This window comes from Malus sylvestris, chromosome 13 (assembly GCF_916048215.2).
Source record: "Malus sylvestris chromosome 13, drMalSylv7.2, whole genome shotgun sequence".
Lineage (NCBI taxonomy): Eukaryota > Viridiplantae > Streptophyta > Magnoliopsida > Rosales > Rosaceae > Malus > Malus sylvestris.
In genome coordinates this window covers 31,839,784-31,857,564 of record NC_062272.1, presented here as the reverse complement: position 1 = coordinate 31,857,564, position 17,781 = coordinate 31,839,784, and the positions used below count along the sequence as shown (strand labels likewise).

Below are 17,781 nucleotides of genomic sequence, written 5' to 3'. Positions count from 1 at the left end.
AACACTTAAGGTTCAAGCCTATCAACAACCTTCTTGAAATGGATCACTTGGTTGTAAGCAGCAATCAATTCTTCATCCTTTGCATAAGCAAGGAGCAGAATTCAGAGATGGAACGCTCAAGATCTTGAATTTGAGGTATGTAACCCTCGATTTCCTTCTCTGCACTTTCGTACTTTACTTGGATCGCATCAAGCCTAGTCTTCAAAACCATGATCTCTTGGTGAGCAGCCTCAAGCTGCAGAGAAGTGGGGGCAAAAATGTTAGATCCCTTCAAAGCAGCAAGCTCATATTCCAATTTCTTGATTTTTTCAATCGAAGAGTAAGCTTCGGCAGCTATGGTTCTTGTCATCTTTTTAGCAGCCTTGGTATCATCTTGGTTAAGGAACATAGACTCGGCTGTCCGAATTGTTGTTTTCTGCATCATGGCTAGTAGAGCAGTCTTCCTATACTTGGATGTGTGCTTTGCGAAAAGACTCGGGTCAACAATCTACTTAATACCATCAACAAACTTGGCACATATATCCATGTCTTCAAGTAGATCTGGCTTTAAAAGCGTGCAAATCTCAGCAAGTTCCCCAGAAACAGTCTTGGTGGATTCTTTAAGCCTGCATGAACGAGCAGTTTCCTTCTTATTAGCAGACGAGTAGGTTGCAGCAGCGGAGGAAACAGGTTTTGGAGCCACTTTAGTGGGCAGGGGCACCTTGTCACTCTTCATAGTAGCAAGCCTCTCCAAAGGTGAGCCAGACTTAGCTCCAGATGAACGCCTTGGCACAAACTTCGACACTGGAGGCATAGAGGAACTTCTACACTGGGCAATCCTTTCAGCAATCGAGCTAGCAACCTTCGGAGCAATAGGCGTTACTGGCACAAATCTAGCGGTTCTTTCTTTCTCACCCTTAGAAGAAGTCAAGTCAATCACAAACTTGGGAACAATTGATGAACCTTCGCGAGCAGTGGAAGCAATCTTCGGTTTCTTCTCAATAGGTATCACTTGAGCAGCCGGAGAACCCCCGCGAGCAGTCCTCGGTTTCTTTTTAGCAGGCATCTCTTGAGCAGGTGGGGAATGTTTCTTTTTCCCACCTTCATTGGTAGCAGGCTCCATCACAGTGATAGGACGAGCCGGTTTCTTTTCAGTAAGCATCTCTTAAGCAGGTGGGGAATGTTTCTTTTTCCCACCTTTATTGGTAGCAGGCTCCATCATAGTGATAGGACGAGCCAACGCCTCTACCTTGATCCGTTTTATCTCCTCTTTTGGGGGCAGCCCACTTTTTTCCCTACTAAGAGGACTAAGCAGCCAACGTCATTCACGATATTCGGAAGAGATACCCAGAGCGACATGTACTTTCTTCATGTCCGGAGAAACCTTAGGAGTTGAGCTGAATTCTGAATCTACAAAAAACAGCTGAAGATAATAAGAAAATTGGCTAAAACAAAGCAGCCAAGAAGATTAAGCAGCCTGCTTACCAGATATGAAGACCGTTGGTACATGCAGCTCGGGGGAAGAATCAGACTCCCATTCTCCACTTATCTCCAAAGTCACTTTGTCCCAGTCATGATCTCCCTTGCTCGAGTTATCAAAAAGCTTATGGCAAGATCGCAGTTGCCCAACTTCGTCAATGTGATCTATGTCAAATAAGTACCAAAATTCGTTGACGGTTAGATCTAAGTCAAAGAATTCGCTTAGATTGTGGATTCCCACCATCACACGGACTGCGTTTGGGGGCACATCTCATGGAGCATAGCACTTCTTGGAAGAAACGCGGCATAGCAAAAGTAAGCCCTAACACAAAATAGTAGGGGTGGAACTTGATGGCTCTCTGTTCCACTGTATGGTTCCCGGCTGCTACCATCCTTAACTCGCTTCACACACACTCCCGACGGAATGGCATGCCAATACGCCTTAAGAAAATCTCTAAAAAAATCATCGGAGTTAATCTTGAAGTGAGCAGCCTTGAAGTAGCCAACCTTGCTCAAAGACCCACCTTGACGGTACAACGGCGGCACACCATCATCATTGTTGTGGCTCGAGGAAGACATGCTTGAAAATTCTACAAAAAACACAAGTGGGATTCGTTAGAGAGTTGTTTACCAAAAAAAAAAAAAAAGGAAAGCAGCTCTCGGCAAAAAAAAAAATGAATAATAAAAAAATTAAATAAATAGCAAGAGTTTCAAGCTGCAAGGACCCAACCAACTTGCCAGGCCCCACGGCCTGGCTTTTCTCCTCCATTCCCACGGATTCCCTCTTGTCCCACTCCAAGTTCAATCACCAGGGCACCCACGGCAGAGAGCTGTCATGACTTTTCCAAGCCACCTCGACCCCCGTCGAGCCAATTTCAAGTTCCGAAGTTTCAAAAAAAATTACAAAGACAAGATAATTAATGTTTTCTTACCTAGAAGCAGTAAGAAGACGAAGCAAGCAACGAAAGACGATCCTTTGTACGGGCAAGATGTAGAAGATGGCTAGAGGAAGGGGAATAAATATCCTCTAAGCTTTCTCTTGCTTGTAGGGTGAAATAAGTTTCTCTCAAAAAGTTGATTTAATAATCCACTTAAGGTTGAGAGAAATTTATTTCCTTTTCCTTTGGGGCATTTGTGGAGCCAAAAATAATCACAAAGTGACACGTAGATTTCGGGACAAAAGAGGACAAAAATACCCTTGAGGTACAACGGGATTCCTATGCGTGAGCAGCGGGCAATCATCTTCAACCAAGTCAAAAATGCCCAAAATAGGTAACAATTCAAAACCTATTTCATTCCATATATTTTTTACCTCACTTTCCCTCTTTTAGCTAATCAATTAGCTATCATTCTATAACCTACAAAATATTCCACATAAATTGAGCTAATTGGCTAATTAATGAGATTATTACTTAATTAATCTATTAATTGTCAATTAAACTATCCATTATGCCAAAAAAATACACTAAAGGCTGGTTACCCTCTCTCCCAAGGGAACCGGCAATCTCCTTCATCTTTCCACCATATCCTTCCTTTTTTTACATTGATTAGTTAATCAATTAAGCCATTATTTTAAATTATACCATAAACTCCCAAAAACGTTCCTTTTATTATGTTAATTAGCCAAATTAATATATTTATTCCTAATCAATATATTAATTGCTAATTAAATCACCAAGTAACACCCAAAATGTGCATAAAGGGCCGGCCACTCTTTCTCCAAAGAGGATCGGCCATGCCCTATATATTGGCTACCATTCTCACCAAAAACCTAGGTTCACATTCTTGCAAAATTTCAAAAACTCTCTAAATATTTTCTCTCTAAATTCTAACTTTGGCATCGGAGGTTCTTCAGCCAAAGCCCCCCCATTCATCGTGAGTGCATGAGGCTCTTGGCCTTGACCCTAAGGTGTTAATTATTTTGTAGGTGCAATTTTGTTCAAGAAGAAGGAGGAGGAAATTTGCATCCACACCTCCTGTTTTCAAGAAGTTGCCCTGTGAAATCCGTCCAATTGCATATAAAGGCGCGAAAATTGAAACATTGTTTACTAATCGTACGGTTAACATGAAAAAATAGAGTTGTGTATGACCTATCTTATTTACTTGAAGTTGCCCTACGAAATCCGTCCAATTGCAAACACATATGCAGAAACTGAAATACTGTTTGCCAATTGCATGGTTAACATGAAATAAGAGAGGTTTATATCACCTAACATGCAATATGAGACAATAGAGATAAAAGGTCAGTTGAATGTAAATCTTGTAGACAACTTTCATATGTTTTACGCTTATAATATATATATATATATCAAACTTTAATACATCATACTATTAACTTCCAAGCATGTCACATGAACAATAGTATTAATAGTAATTAAAACATAGAACAAAAGAAAAGAAGCCATTCTACGATGAGTTGAGACTTAATACAGCCTTAAGACGATATATTTGCAAACATGCTACCTAAAACTAGTCAAGGAAAAGTCGAAAACTAAAGTTTCCTTACTTCATACCACAAACCCAAGATTGTCGTGATAGGATTTGATGTGTACTCAAGTAATCCCATCCTCACACTTTGCCCAATGATAATGTAACCATGTAAAATAGTGTTAGATGCATCTAACATGAAGAAGATAACACAAACATAAGTGCTTGTACCTTTGTTCAACGAACATCAAGCTTAAGAAGTTACCACAAGGACATAGACAATTTATGTACCATGATTTTGTAAACACGAAAATTCCTACAACAAATGAAACAAGATCACATGTACAAGATAAATTTGTATTAATAAATATTTAGGGTTACAACCTTTGTGGTTTATTATTCCACAAAAATATTTCTCTGATTCAATCTCCAAAGTAGAACTTGATTAAGGGTGATGAACACTTGATCTTGAATTGAGCTTGTGGTTTCTTAAAGAGTCGTCAAGGCTTGATCTTGAATAAAATGGGATCACGAGAAGTTTCACATGGTGGGTGATTTTTAGCTTTGGTGGTGAATGATTTGGCATGTGTTTGTTGTGCTTGTTGATTCTCCCTGAGCTTGATGAAGAATAATAGCACGTTTGCATAAGGGTAATCGGAATAAAAAAACATAATTGAATTCCGATTACAGAATATTCAGTTGTTTACTTAACAACGGGGAATCAAAATAGTGGTGGGGCTGACACGAAACTAGGAATTTGATTCCTGAAATTGGAAGAACGGGATTCATTGGATAGATGAGGTATTTTAATTCCCAAAGGGTGAGGGTATCCGGAATATAATTTTTGTTCCTATTATGCCCTCTTGCTCACCGTGCATTACCTGTTTGGATGCCGGAAAAAAAGTACCCAAAACAGGATTGTGAAGAAATCGAGGATTTGAAGATTGTAAAAATGCAGAGGCTTTTATGAGAGTGAGTGAAAATGATTGGAATTTGCTAATGAGAGAGAAAGTAGAGAAAGAGAGAGAGAGAGAGAGAGAGAGAGAGAGAGAGAGAGAGAGAGAGAGAGAGAGAGAGAGAGAGAGAGAGAGAGAGAGGGAAGGAAAGAGCTTTGACATCTTCTCGTTCAGGAGGTCTGGGGCCAGATTGCTCGCTACCTTGGTGATGCCGGCTTGTTTGGTCTTTGACGGCTTTGATTTCTTTCCAGATTGTGCTCGGAGCAATGAATTTGGCTGCGGGGATGGGTACATTATATAATCTTCACTTTAACCAAACAAATAAAAATAATTAATTTATTTATAATAATGGTATTGTCTTCACTTTAACCAAACAATTAAAAATAATAAATAAAAATATTATTAAAAATAAATATAAGAAAAGAACAAAGGCATTTTAGTAATCATATTAAATTTTATTCTGATTCAAGTGAATTAGTAAACAACATATTTGAACTCAATTTCATTCATATTCCCATTCCATAATATTTAAGTAAACAACTTCAAAAAGAATCTGATTCTGATTCCTTTTCATTTCAACTCCTCCTCAATTCAATTCCTCCTCAAACCAATTCCTCTTATTTTGATTATGGTTACGTAAATAAGCCATAAGAGTGTTTGTATGTTTGGTGTTTGTTTTGGTCATATAGCTTTCCAATTTCTCCAAAGGCTTAAGCTTGCTTTGCTTTCTCTCTGACCTCTTTCTTGAGAATGAGCCTTGTCACAGCCCGTCCCGAAATTCATTTATCAGTGATGTAAAATGACAGCTTTATCCTTGGACAGGAAAATGGTAGTGTGTATGTGTGACATATTGAGACTTAGAGGTTGTTTTGTGGTCTTGGATTGGTGACCACGTGGATCACACACACACCACACTCACTCCTTCTCTCTTATTCCCGTGCTCTCTCTCTCTCATTCCTCAGACTCTCTCTCTATCCTTCTTCTTGTACGGACAAACACCAAGAACCTCTCAAACCTCACAGATCGAGGAAGAAAATGGTACCATTATGTTCGTGAAGACCCTACGAGTTCAAAGGTATCAATTTCAGGCAAGGTTCTAAAAAACGCTAGGCGCTAGTCGGGTGGTGGGCTAGCGCCTAGCGCCTAGGCAGCTAGGCGGATTTAGATAAATTTTTTGTATATCCTGTGAATAAGTGCATAGTGACTCTTACAAAACAGGTAGAAAATGTACAAAAGAAATATTTCTTTCAATAAATGAAGTAATTCATGAAGTCGTCTATTTTCTTTAGGTGATAATCTGGGAGGCCAGTGGCGCAACAAAACTGTTGGCATCATATATTACCAGAACAAGTCTGGTTGAGCAGTTCCAACAGTACAGGAATAAGTCCCATGGTGAAAGTCTTCGCTAATGGTAAATTTTGATCACCCTATACTAAACAGCAGCTCAGAAGCCATATGACAGATGAGCAATCAGGTTATAACTAACATATCAATTCTTGCTGCGAATTTTAACATGCAACCAATCCAAATGATCTTTCCTTCCAATAACAAAGTTGTAATAAAAGCATCACTACACCTTTTCTTTCCTACCCGAGAACATTTTCTTCTGGAACAAAGCAGTTCTAAAAAACAAGTTCACATCTGCGAATCATAATAATATGGTATACTTCAGAACAAGTTTTCATAGGATAAAATTAACAACAACTCAAATGTTCGAATGCTACACATGCAGACACTGACAGAAAAGAAAATCGAGCTACGAAAGTTACTAGGCATCAAACTCTTCTTCACCATATCCCTCCAAGACCCTCTCCGTGTCAGACTCGAACTCAATTTCTTCATCATCTCCTTCTTCTTCCGTGTCCTCATCCGATATAAAATCTTCTTCTTGAAGTTCTCTTACTTGAACATTTTTAGAACTCCCCCTAGGCTCTAAGGAACTACCTACCTCCAATGTCTCTCCAATTCCCGAGCCAAACTCAAGTTCTTCATCACCACCCTCCACAATCCATCCTTGAGCCATACTAGCTTCACTTGCAAGTAGTATGTCCACTTTCTTCTCCTTTTCTCTTTTCTTCTTGTTCATAATCCTTGCATTAAATTGGACATAGACTAAATTATTTAACCTTGTTGTATCTAGTCTATTCTTTTTCTTTGTATGTATCCTTCAAAAGAACTCCAATTTCTTTCACAACCGGATGAACTTGTAGTCAATGAGAGTATCTTTATAGCCATCCTTTGCAAATTAGGCACACCATTTCCATAATTATACCACCATGCAACTAATGAAAAAAAAAAACACACAATTAGTAATGAAAAATAAGTAGTAAACTCAAATTTAATAAATAAAATATAAGCATATGTGAATAATATTCATACCCGGATTATAGTTTTCATCATTCTCAACGCATCCAAGTTCGGCCAAATGTCTTCCAAATCCACCTTCTTTTACTATATACTTGTGCATCTCAACATTTATCACTTGGTTTTGAACCTCATAGTTATCGGGGAAGAACTTCTCAACACAAGTAAAAATCCCCTCCATGACAATTGGATCATGTTGTATGCTTTGATCCTTGAAGAAATAATAAGGGTTCAAGAGGTAGCCTGCCAAATGCAATAGACTATCAAGCCGCTCATGAGCTTTTTCATCAATAATTTGAAGAATTGGTTGATAGTTGGCCTCATTGTTCTTGAATGTCTCTTTAATCTCCATCTTTGCTTTTTGTAGCTCTCCATACAAAAACCCCATTGATGGCTTCTTATCCCCATCCACAATTTGAAGTAGCTTGAATAAAGGTTCAAATACTTTCAAGCAAAGTAAGACCCCACTCCAAAAATGTGAACTCAATATAGTAGCATATGCTGCTTTTCCCTTTGTAGTCTTGACATGTTTGCATTGTTCCCATTCTTCACTAGCAACCATTCAAGTCTTTTTTTCTTATCCATCAAGCTTTGCAATGTGAGGAAAGAAGTTGCAAATCTAGTGACTCCGGACCTTATTATGTCTCTTTTCTTGGTATGCTTCCTCATCAATGCCAAAGTTTTATGATGTGCATAAATGAAGATGGTTAAAGTCTTTGCCTTGTCAATAACTCCTTTGAACCTAGGGAGATTACCAATCCCTTGAAGCATGAGATTCAAAGTATGAGTGGCACATGATGTCCAAAACATATTCGGCCTCTTTTTCTTCATCATGTTTGCCGCCGCCATATTGTTAGAAGCATTATCGGTTACCACTTGAATCACATTTTGAGGCCCAATTTCTTCAACACACTTGTCAACATATTCAAAGATATATTTCCCGATGTGTGCTTCACTAGAGCATTCCTTAGAAGAAAGAAATATGGTGCCTTCCTTGCAATTGACACATAAATTCATTATGCTTCTTCTTTTTCGGTCACTCCAAGTATCGGTCATGATTGAGTAACCATTCAAAACCCACTCTTCTTCATGTTTCTTGAGTGACTTTTTTACTCTTTCTACCTCTTCTTTCAATAATGGCTTTCTTAATTCGTATTGGCTTGGAGGTAGGTAACCCGGGCCAATTGACCAACCGCTTCTATCACACGCTTGAAGCTATCATTATCAATAGCATGGAAAGGAATACCGGCTTCATACACCCATCGAGCCACATATTGATCCACTTGATGTGCTCTTGCCTTCCAAATTGCATCATGGATGTTTTGTTGCCGAGTCTTCTTACTTCCCTCATTTGAAGAATTGGGATTGATAGAGGATGCAAACCTATCCATAGGTCCAAGAGTGCGAGGCCTTTTCCTTGACCCAACCACTTCAATGTCTTCTTCTTCTTCTTCTTGAATTTGTTAAAGTCGCACCTCTTCCCTCACTTCCACAAGGTGCTTATCCCTTTGTTTCTTCTTATTTTTTGCTTCTTCTAATGTAGCTCTACATTTAGCTTTATCCTCATCCGAAGACTTTGTGCACACCGCTACATTTCCCCTTATGTTGGCTACGTGCTGTTTTAATCTTTGTACTTCACCACTAATGATTTTGTTACACAACTTACATTTCACCCTATCTGAGTTTGTAAGTTTTGCCAAGATCCCATATTCCCATCCCACATCTTTCGAGCTACGCTTCAACACATTTTCAGTTTGAAAGGAGGACGACATTGCATTAGATGCTCCAGAAGATGAGGTACCAGTCATCACACAAGAAAGAAACAATCCTAAAGTTCATATAAAATAAACATTACAAACTATAAATTACCGTCCCATCCAATAAAAAAGAGCAACACTACATGTGAAAGGTTGCAAATGTGAAAACCTTAAAATGCAGCAAGTGGTCCATGCATGCATGAATGAAAATATATGGCATGTGAATTGAGCTAGGGTTTTGGAATATATGAATGGTAGTGCTAAAGTAGCTTAATTTCAGTGCTCAAACTCCAATTGCATTTTGACTTAGTTAGCTTTGATTCTGGCCTTACATTTTGATTCACATCCAATCTATTTATATAACAAATTATAGATTGCCCTCAACGTGAAACACATTAGTGCACTACACATCATATTTAGCACATTGAACCGAGCATGAATATATAATTATATCGATGCTTTCCTTTCCCAGCAGATTAAGTAGATAATACTTCTATGATCTACCTTTGTGTAAGAAGGAAAAATTAATTAAAAGAAAGAATTCAAAAAGAACAACTGCAGGAATATGCTTAACCATAATAGACTTTGTTTAATAACTGAAACTAAATATGTATTGAACTTCAAGCATATACACTAGTGCCTAACGACATTGGAAAGAAGTTCAAAAGGTGCACATAATACCTGAATAAATGGCTTTTTTTGAGGAATCAATGGCTTTTTTTGAACTTCAAGCATATACACAGTGGAAGTGCTCTCTTTGAGGAATCAATGGCTTTTTTTCTGTCAGCATGTACATGCTTAAAAGGATGATTAAAAGAAAGAATTCAAAAAGAAACATACCTGAATAATTAGCAGAGATGATCGAGGTGTGGATTGGAGAATTGTAGCCCTACCAGTTTAATACCCAAATTTAACCCTAAGATCAAATTGAGGAAAGATAATTTGGTATGTTAGACCATAGCCCAAGATCAAATACCTAACTCTCAAATTTCTTTACCCATGAGTTCATGACACTACAAGATAGGAGAAGAAGAGAAAAGGGAAGAAGATGGAAAAATTACCTATTATTGCCCGAGGTAAAATTGGCAAAGCTACTAGAAGCACAATCACGATTCGCAAGCACGTGGTCCTGGAGGCTGGAAGCACAATAGCTCGCAAGCACCGTGCACTACAATTGAAGAGTTTGAGAAATGGGTAGAGACAGAGAGACGACGACGACTTGGTTTTTGGCTTTTGCTTTTTTTTGTGAAATTAGAGTAAGAAGAGAAAGTGCAGGGCACGGGTTAGAATTAGGCTTAATCTAAGTTTTTTTTTTTTTTTTAAATTTCAAAAAAAAAATTAAAAAAAAAAAATCGTCCAGCTGCCTAGCCCGCTTAGAGCCACCCTGATTTTTCCAGCCGTTTTGCACGAAATCGCCAAGGTTCCAACCCGCCTAGCGCCTAGGCAACCGCCTAGCGCCTAGGCAACCGCCTAGGCCGTTTTTTCGAACACTGATTTCAAGTAAGGAAACCTTCGATTACACGTGGAAACCCTAGCCCCAATTTTGGTCACTATTCATGTGGATGTAAATATGTTGATTTCAGGGAATTTCAAGCTCATAGAGAGCTTTATGAGGTCCTAAGGAGGCTCGGGGTGGTTCATTGGATAAATTTGGAAGTCGGGATAGCTAGTTTCGAAGTTGATCGGATTATCGAGCTTCCTCAAGTTAACCTGATTCTACATGTTGTTAGATTTCCAATGGTTCAAATTTCATAAGTTTTGGTGAAGAATCGAGTGAGAACAAAGGTTTTGAAGTTTTACCCAGTTTTCCAACGACCGGCGACTCACTGGAGACGAAGACAGAATATTCCGTCAGTTTGGATGGAATATGTTGACGTCGTTAGTTAGATTTAACAGTAATAGTTAGAAGTTAACAGAATATTCCTGGAATATTCCTGACTGGGTTAACTGACGCCGTCAGTGTGCCTGGCACATGGCCGCGCTTGGGGGGCGCGTCTGGCCGTGCCATTGTCGGTGCGTGGGGGCGTGTGAGGCTTCCAAAAATTAATCTAAAAAATTTGGGGATGATCCTGAGGTTGTGTAGGTCACTATAGTATATTCATATACCTATTTTGAGCTATGTATGAGAAGTTATTAGCTAGTTTTGTCTATATGCTCTAAAATAACGTTTTTATAGTTAATACGCATATAGGTGAGACTTATCCTGAGGACGAGCGTATCCAAGGGCGACTCGGGGGTTATGACCCGTCGACATACCCGTGAGTGGGCTTTTGGTTTTCAGTATATAGTATATACTCGATATTTTACCAGAAATATGTGTTTTAAATGATAGTATGCCATAAATGCCATGCATACAAATTATAATTCAAGTATGAATTGGTATGTGATACGTTATATATATAATTGTGGTGCTGTGGACGCTAAGGTAAGCCCAGGTAAGTTATGTTTGGTTATGTTTGGTTATATGAATCATCAATGATTTGATATGTGATTAAATAATGTTGAGCTCATAAAACTATACTTAGGGTGATTGTGATTTAGCCATAGATATGGCACATGCCTGTTTATTATGTCACCTCTTGCACCATATGCTCATATTGGATCCAATTTAGGTGCACAGTCTTGTTGTACAGACCTTAATTATGGTTCCGACTCGTAGGTGACTAGCGATTTATCGCCCAACTATTATGTGAGAATGGTTGTTATTGATAATTGCAAGTGTACAATATCGTCCAAGTAATATAGTGATAAGTAGAGTGTCGTTCAAACAAGGATCGGATTAACCTAAATTTACTATTGAGATTGACTTCAAACTAAACTTAAATAAAAGATGGATAACGATGACAAATTCAAATATGCAAAAACCCAAACGAAATTGAAAATATCAATTGAACAAACACGAAGTAAAAGTGAATGAATTATGAAAAATTAATATATTGAAGCACTAGGACATCAGGTTCCTCATTCTCAATCCCATCTAATCCCGTTATTCATATTAAACTCAATTTATTCCCATGTTGCTAGCAATTATCCCTTGATTCGTCAATATTTCCTTTCAGAATATACTAACTGTGTTTCTAACTATCTACCCATGTTATGTCTAGCCACAGAAGTAGATAATTGAATCCCTTTACGCTAAATGGATAATTTCACAATACTACACAAATCATAACCAGTATGTCTACTCAATTATGTAATTCATGGTAATCGTTATGAGAAGCAATCTACTAAACTCAACCTGTCAGTCCCAATTTAGTTCTTCACACAAATAATGGCCAGTTATTTGATAACGATAAAGCACAATAACAATTACTCAACATGGAAAACAACCGAGATCAATATGAAATAATAAGAATTAGATGTTCATGATAAGAGTACACCCTAATCCTAGCAAAAGGACTTAGTTCATGATCGAAATAAAATACACCACGCTAGAATTCGAAAACAAAGAAGGAAACAACTGAAATTCCATTCTCCACTCCACAGCAAAGCTAGAATTCCCCCAATTGCTTCTTCTTTCTCTCGGCTTATGTATGTCTCTGCACTGTGTTATTTTTTTATTTTTCTCTTAGGTCTCCACCCCTCTTGCGGCTCTTGAAATCTCCCCCATCAATTGGAGAGAAGGGTCCGTTCCGTACATCCCCCGGTTGGACTTTTTTTTTTTCTTTTTTTTTGTCTTCTATCCCTTTGCTTTTGTTCTCTAATCCACATGCCGTTTTTATGAAGCCCAAATTGGACTTAATTTGATAAAGCCCAAATTCCAGCACCACTCTCACATAGCATCAGTCCACTTCGTTATTCTTTCGTGCTTTCCTTGTAATTCTTCTAAAAAATCCAGTTTTCTCCGAAAAAATAACTTCTATAAAATTCACACAAAATACATCAAATCCAACTGTTTTATATCAAACCATGACTAAATTAATAGGTAAAAGAGATACAAAATATACCTATTATATCAACCTAACAAATACCCCCAAACCTATCTTTTGCTAGTCCTCGAGCAAAACATAAAATGAAAAACAAATAACATTAACTAAAAACAAAAACCTAATTAAGCCCACTTTCGCTGGCGAAACGATTGCACTGAGCATGTGCAACAAGCCTTTAAACCCCTAGGTGTCCCTAGTCGGAGGAGTTGTGTCTCCTGAGGGTTTACTAGTTACGCTACCCACAAACGCTTTACTGAAAAGCAAAGGTGTTACAGTTATCACTTCCATCAATTAATGAAGACCAATGCATGCCAATCATACTTCCAAAACTAAAGTTGTGCCCTTATAAATCAATGCATCACAATGGAAAGTATGAAGCCAACATCCCAAGCACTCCGGCTTAAAAACAACCACACTTTGCGTGTGTACAAATTCGCCTCGACTCTAAGCCTCACAAGATATCACTCAATTTTCTCATAGAACCTAGACTTTCTCTCTTAACAAGCATATGTGATGAGTTTATGCAAAAGGAATCAATATATTATCACATATGATCAACATTGAAAAACAGCAATTTCTGAAAATAGATCTCATGAAAGGAATCGAATACTAAGAACATGGGTATCAACCTTCACCAAATAAGCTAGACTTCCCTATAAATCCGTTAGGTCTTTGAAACGGGTGTAATGTAAGGCTAGGTATTTGGGCTAAGAAAGAAACGATATGGAAAAGAAAAAAAAACAAAAACTTGAGAAACACCAAGACTTTTCGTATGTAGTTCGGTTGGCACCTCTTTGAAACTTGATATATGATTTGTGGCATCCAGGACTCATGTTATAATGAATGGTACAATTTCTCTTCTTTTTTTTTTTTTTTTTTTTTTTTTTTTTTTTTTTTTTTGGAAATAACTACAAGAAATAATAATAAGAACCATGGTACCTCGGTACACGCCACTACTTTGATGTAGAACTCAACCTTGATTTCTTTTGATATCACCTTGGTATCTCTCAAGCTATATGGTATGGCTAATATAGGGTAGATTGGATAAGAATTTATGTGAGTAATGAAAGATAAGGCTAAGTGTTTGGCTTCAATGGGGTTAATGGAGCACACAAAAGGTAGGGAATAGGCCTTTTAGTGGTGGAGAACATGCATAGCCTAACTTCGTTTCTATAGTTCCATCTAACCCAATGGCAAGAATACCCAACATATATTAAAGTTCTTTAGTACCCAATGCAAAATAATGTTAATGAGATCATAAAAATTAAAGAAAGAAATTGGAAAGTGTTTAAGAGTAGAAACAAATTAACCCTCTCAAGAAAAGCTTTGGCACAACAACTCACATGGGTAGTCTCCACTATTTCTCCACATCATCCAAACATGGACAGTTTGTCCACCAAAGTACTTGAGACATGGCAAAATGAATGGTAAAAAAAAAATGTGATGCAAAAACATTCTAGGCAACCCTTTAGCAAAGGAAGAATTCTTAGCAAGACATATACATCGCCATTAATAGAATAAAGTGATAACCTTAACAACTTATGCTTCCAAGCTCTTATTGTTTCCAACAAATTCTAACACCCAATCCCAAAATTTTAATTCCTACCTCATCCTAACAATTTTAACAAAACAATTCATCACATAAGGATGTATAAATATAAGCATGAAAGAAAGTAAGAGAATAGGAAGAGAATACACCTATTTTTGGCATCATGGAAGATGGAATGGCTTTAAAAATAATGAATTCCGAGCCAAAATTGTTGCCTTCATCATAGGATAAAAATCTGCAAAAATAAGCAAAATTGACTTTTAGTGACAAAAATAATTCCCAGAAACCGTCGCTAAAAGTATGAACAAGCCTTTTGTGACAGAGAAAATCTTTGAAGATCGTCACTAAAGCTCTTTTATGACAGAAAATCTGCAGAAATTATGCAGCAAATTTACATGTTTATTTTCACTTTTTGAGCTTCTAAACCTCCCAATTCACAATGTAGGTCGAATTTTTGTCCCAAAACTATTCCAACACATCATATTAACCATTCTAAACATGTTAGCATCACCAAATTAACTTGAAAAACATCCAAAATTAATTTAGGCAGATAAGTTGATTATGACCAAAATATGAACTCAAAGTGCAATTTTTCAATTTCTTTGGCACATAACAACAAAGCCGCTCCAAACACATTTGAAATGACAAACTAAACATGTTCAAATCATCATGTGGGTGAAGAACTCAATATTATTAAACTTGGAACATAAAAACCTTAGCTGTTGACCTTAAAAACAAAAATTCAAATGAATCAACCAAACTAACAAAAAAACTAGGCTCTCCCCCCAAACCTAAACTAAACATTGTCCTCAATGCAAAATCACAAAAAAAAGATGCACAATGAGTAGTATGGAACAGAAAGGAAGAAAATGCAAAACTAATAAACAAAGAAAGGAACGAATGAACCTGGTTGGGTTGCCTCCCAACAAGCGCTTAGTTTAAAGTCCTCAGCCCGACTTGGCATTGCAATCAATCGGGAGAAGCAAGGGTCACAACATTCGTGTTTCGCTCAAAACTGGCAGCAAGATATGGCTTTAATCGCTGTCCATTAACTTTGAATGTAGCATCCGTTGTATGATCACGAATTTCAATCGTTCCATATGGAAAAACTTGAACAACTGTAAAAGGACCTGACCATCGTGTTCGCAACTTCCCAGGGAAAAGTTTCAGCCGAGAATTAAACAAAAGAACTTGCTGGCCAATATAAAACTCACGACGAAGAATATGTTGATCATGCCACTTTTTGGTACGTTCCTTGTAGATTTTAGCATTTTCATATGCATCATTCCGAAATTCTTCCATCTCATTCAATTGAAGAGCTCTCTTTTCTCCCGCTGCGTCCATCTCAAAATTAAGCTTCTTCACTGCCCAAAATGCTTTATGTTCCAGTTCCACAGGTAGATGACATGCTTTTCCAAACACCAATCGATATGGAGACATACCAATTGGAGTCTTGAATGCAGTCTGATACGCCCATAGCGCATCATCCAACTTTGCAGCCCAATCTTTGCGTGAAAGTCCCACGGTCTTCTCTAGAATATTCTTGATCTCTCGATTGGAAATCTCAACCTGCCCACTAGTTTGTGGATGATAAGGTGTAGCAACCTTATGTGTGATTCCATATTTCGCCAAAAGAGCATTGAAGTGACGATTACAAAAGTGCTTGCCTCCATCACTAATAATGGCGCGCGGGGTGCCAAAGCGAGTGAAAATATGCTTCCGGAGAAAATGAACAACAACCTTAGCATCATTAGTAGGTAAAGCAATTGCTTCAACCCATTTTGAAACATAATCCACAGCTACCAAGATGTATTGCTTGCCATAAGATGATGGAAATGGTCCCATGAAGTCAATACCCCAAACATCAAAAAGTTCGACTTCTAGAATATTATTCAACGGCATTTGATGTCGACTTGAGATATTTCCAACACGTTGGCAGCGATCACATGTAGAAATAAAAGTATGAGCATCCTTGAACAATGTAGGCCACCAAAAACCAGATTGTAGTACCTTGGCAGCAGTCTTTGTGGCACCAAAATGACCACCACATGCTAGAGAATGGCAATGTCGCAATATTTCCTCCATCTCGTCATCAGGAACACACCGTCTTATACATTGATCCGGACAATGCTTCCACAAGTACGGCTCATCCCAATAGTAATGTATGACTAACGAAATGAATCTTTTCTTCTGTTGCCAAGTCAAATCAGGAGGCATGATATTACTAACTAAATAATTGACATAATCTGCATACCAAGGAGTGACTGACGAGTTAATGGTAAAGAGCTGCTCGTCAGGGAAGTTTCGGAGATAGGAACTAAGTCATTATCACCTTCATGATGCACAATTCGAGAAAGATGATCCGCCACCACATTTTCAGACCCCTTCTTATCCCGTATCTCTAAATCAAACTCTTGTAGTAACAACACCCATCGAATCAACCGAGGCTTTGCATCTTTCTTGGATAATAAATACTTTAAAGCTGAGTGATCGGTGTAGACAATTACCTTTGAACCAATGAGATAAGAACGGAACTTGTCTAACGCAAAGACAACGGCTAGAAACTCTTTCTCGGTAGTGGCATAATTCAATTGTGCGTCATTGAGAGTTCGACTAGCATAATAAATCACATGCAGTAGCTTATCTCTCCGCTGACCCAAAACTGCTCCAATAGCATAGTCACTTGCATCACACATAATCTCAAAAGGTAATTCCCAATCCGGTGCAACTATCACAGGAGCTGTCGTGAGCTTCATTTTCAACACATTGAACGCCTCAAAACATGATGAATCGAATACAAACTCCGCTTCTTTCAGGAGCAAGTTACACAACGGTTTTGTAATCTTAGAGAAATCCTTAATAAAACGTCGATAAAAACCAGCATGACCTAGGAAACTTCGAACTCCTTTGATGGAAGTGGGTGGTGGTATCTTTGAAATTGTCTCAATTTTCGCCTTGTCTACCTCAATGCCGTTGACCGAAACTTTATGTCCCAAAACAATCCCTTCTTGCACCATAAAGTGACATTTTTCCCAATTTAGAACTAAATTGGTTTCTTCACATCTTTGCAACACCGAGGACAAATTATCCAGACAAGAATCAAACGATGAGCCAAAAACTGAGAAGTCAGCCATGAATACCTCAATACAACGCTCTACCAAGTCAGAAAAAATACTCATCATGCACCTTTGAAATGTAGCAGGCGCGTTACACAACCCAAAAGGCATACGCCTATACGCAAAAGTACCGAAAGGGCATGTGAATGTCGTCTTTTCTTGGTCTTCTGGTGCAATCGGAATCTGATTATAACCAGAGTACCCATCTAAAAAACAATAGTAAGC

General features: G+C 38.0%; 1 protein-coding gene across 1 annotated transcript; it reads right to left on the bottom strand.

Moving 5' to 3' along the window:
• Positions 1-487: 487 nt before the first annotated feature.
• LOC126595430 (uncharacterized) lies at positions 488-1,045 on the bottom strand. Its single transcript, XM_050261733.1, has one exon. It carries the CDS (start codon positions 1,043-1,045, stop codon positions 488-490), a length of 558 nt encoding a protein of 185 aa, XP_050117690.1.
• Between the last annotated feature and the right edge of the window lie 16,736 nt (positions 1,046-17,781).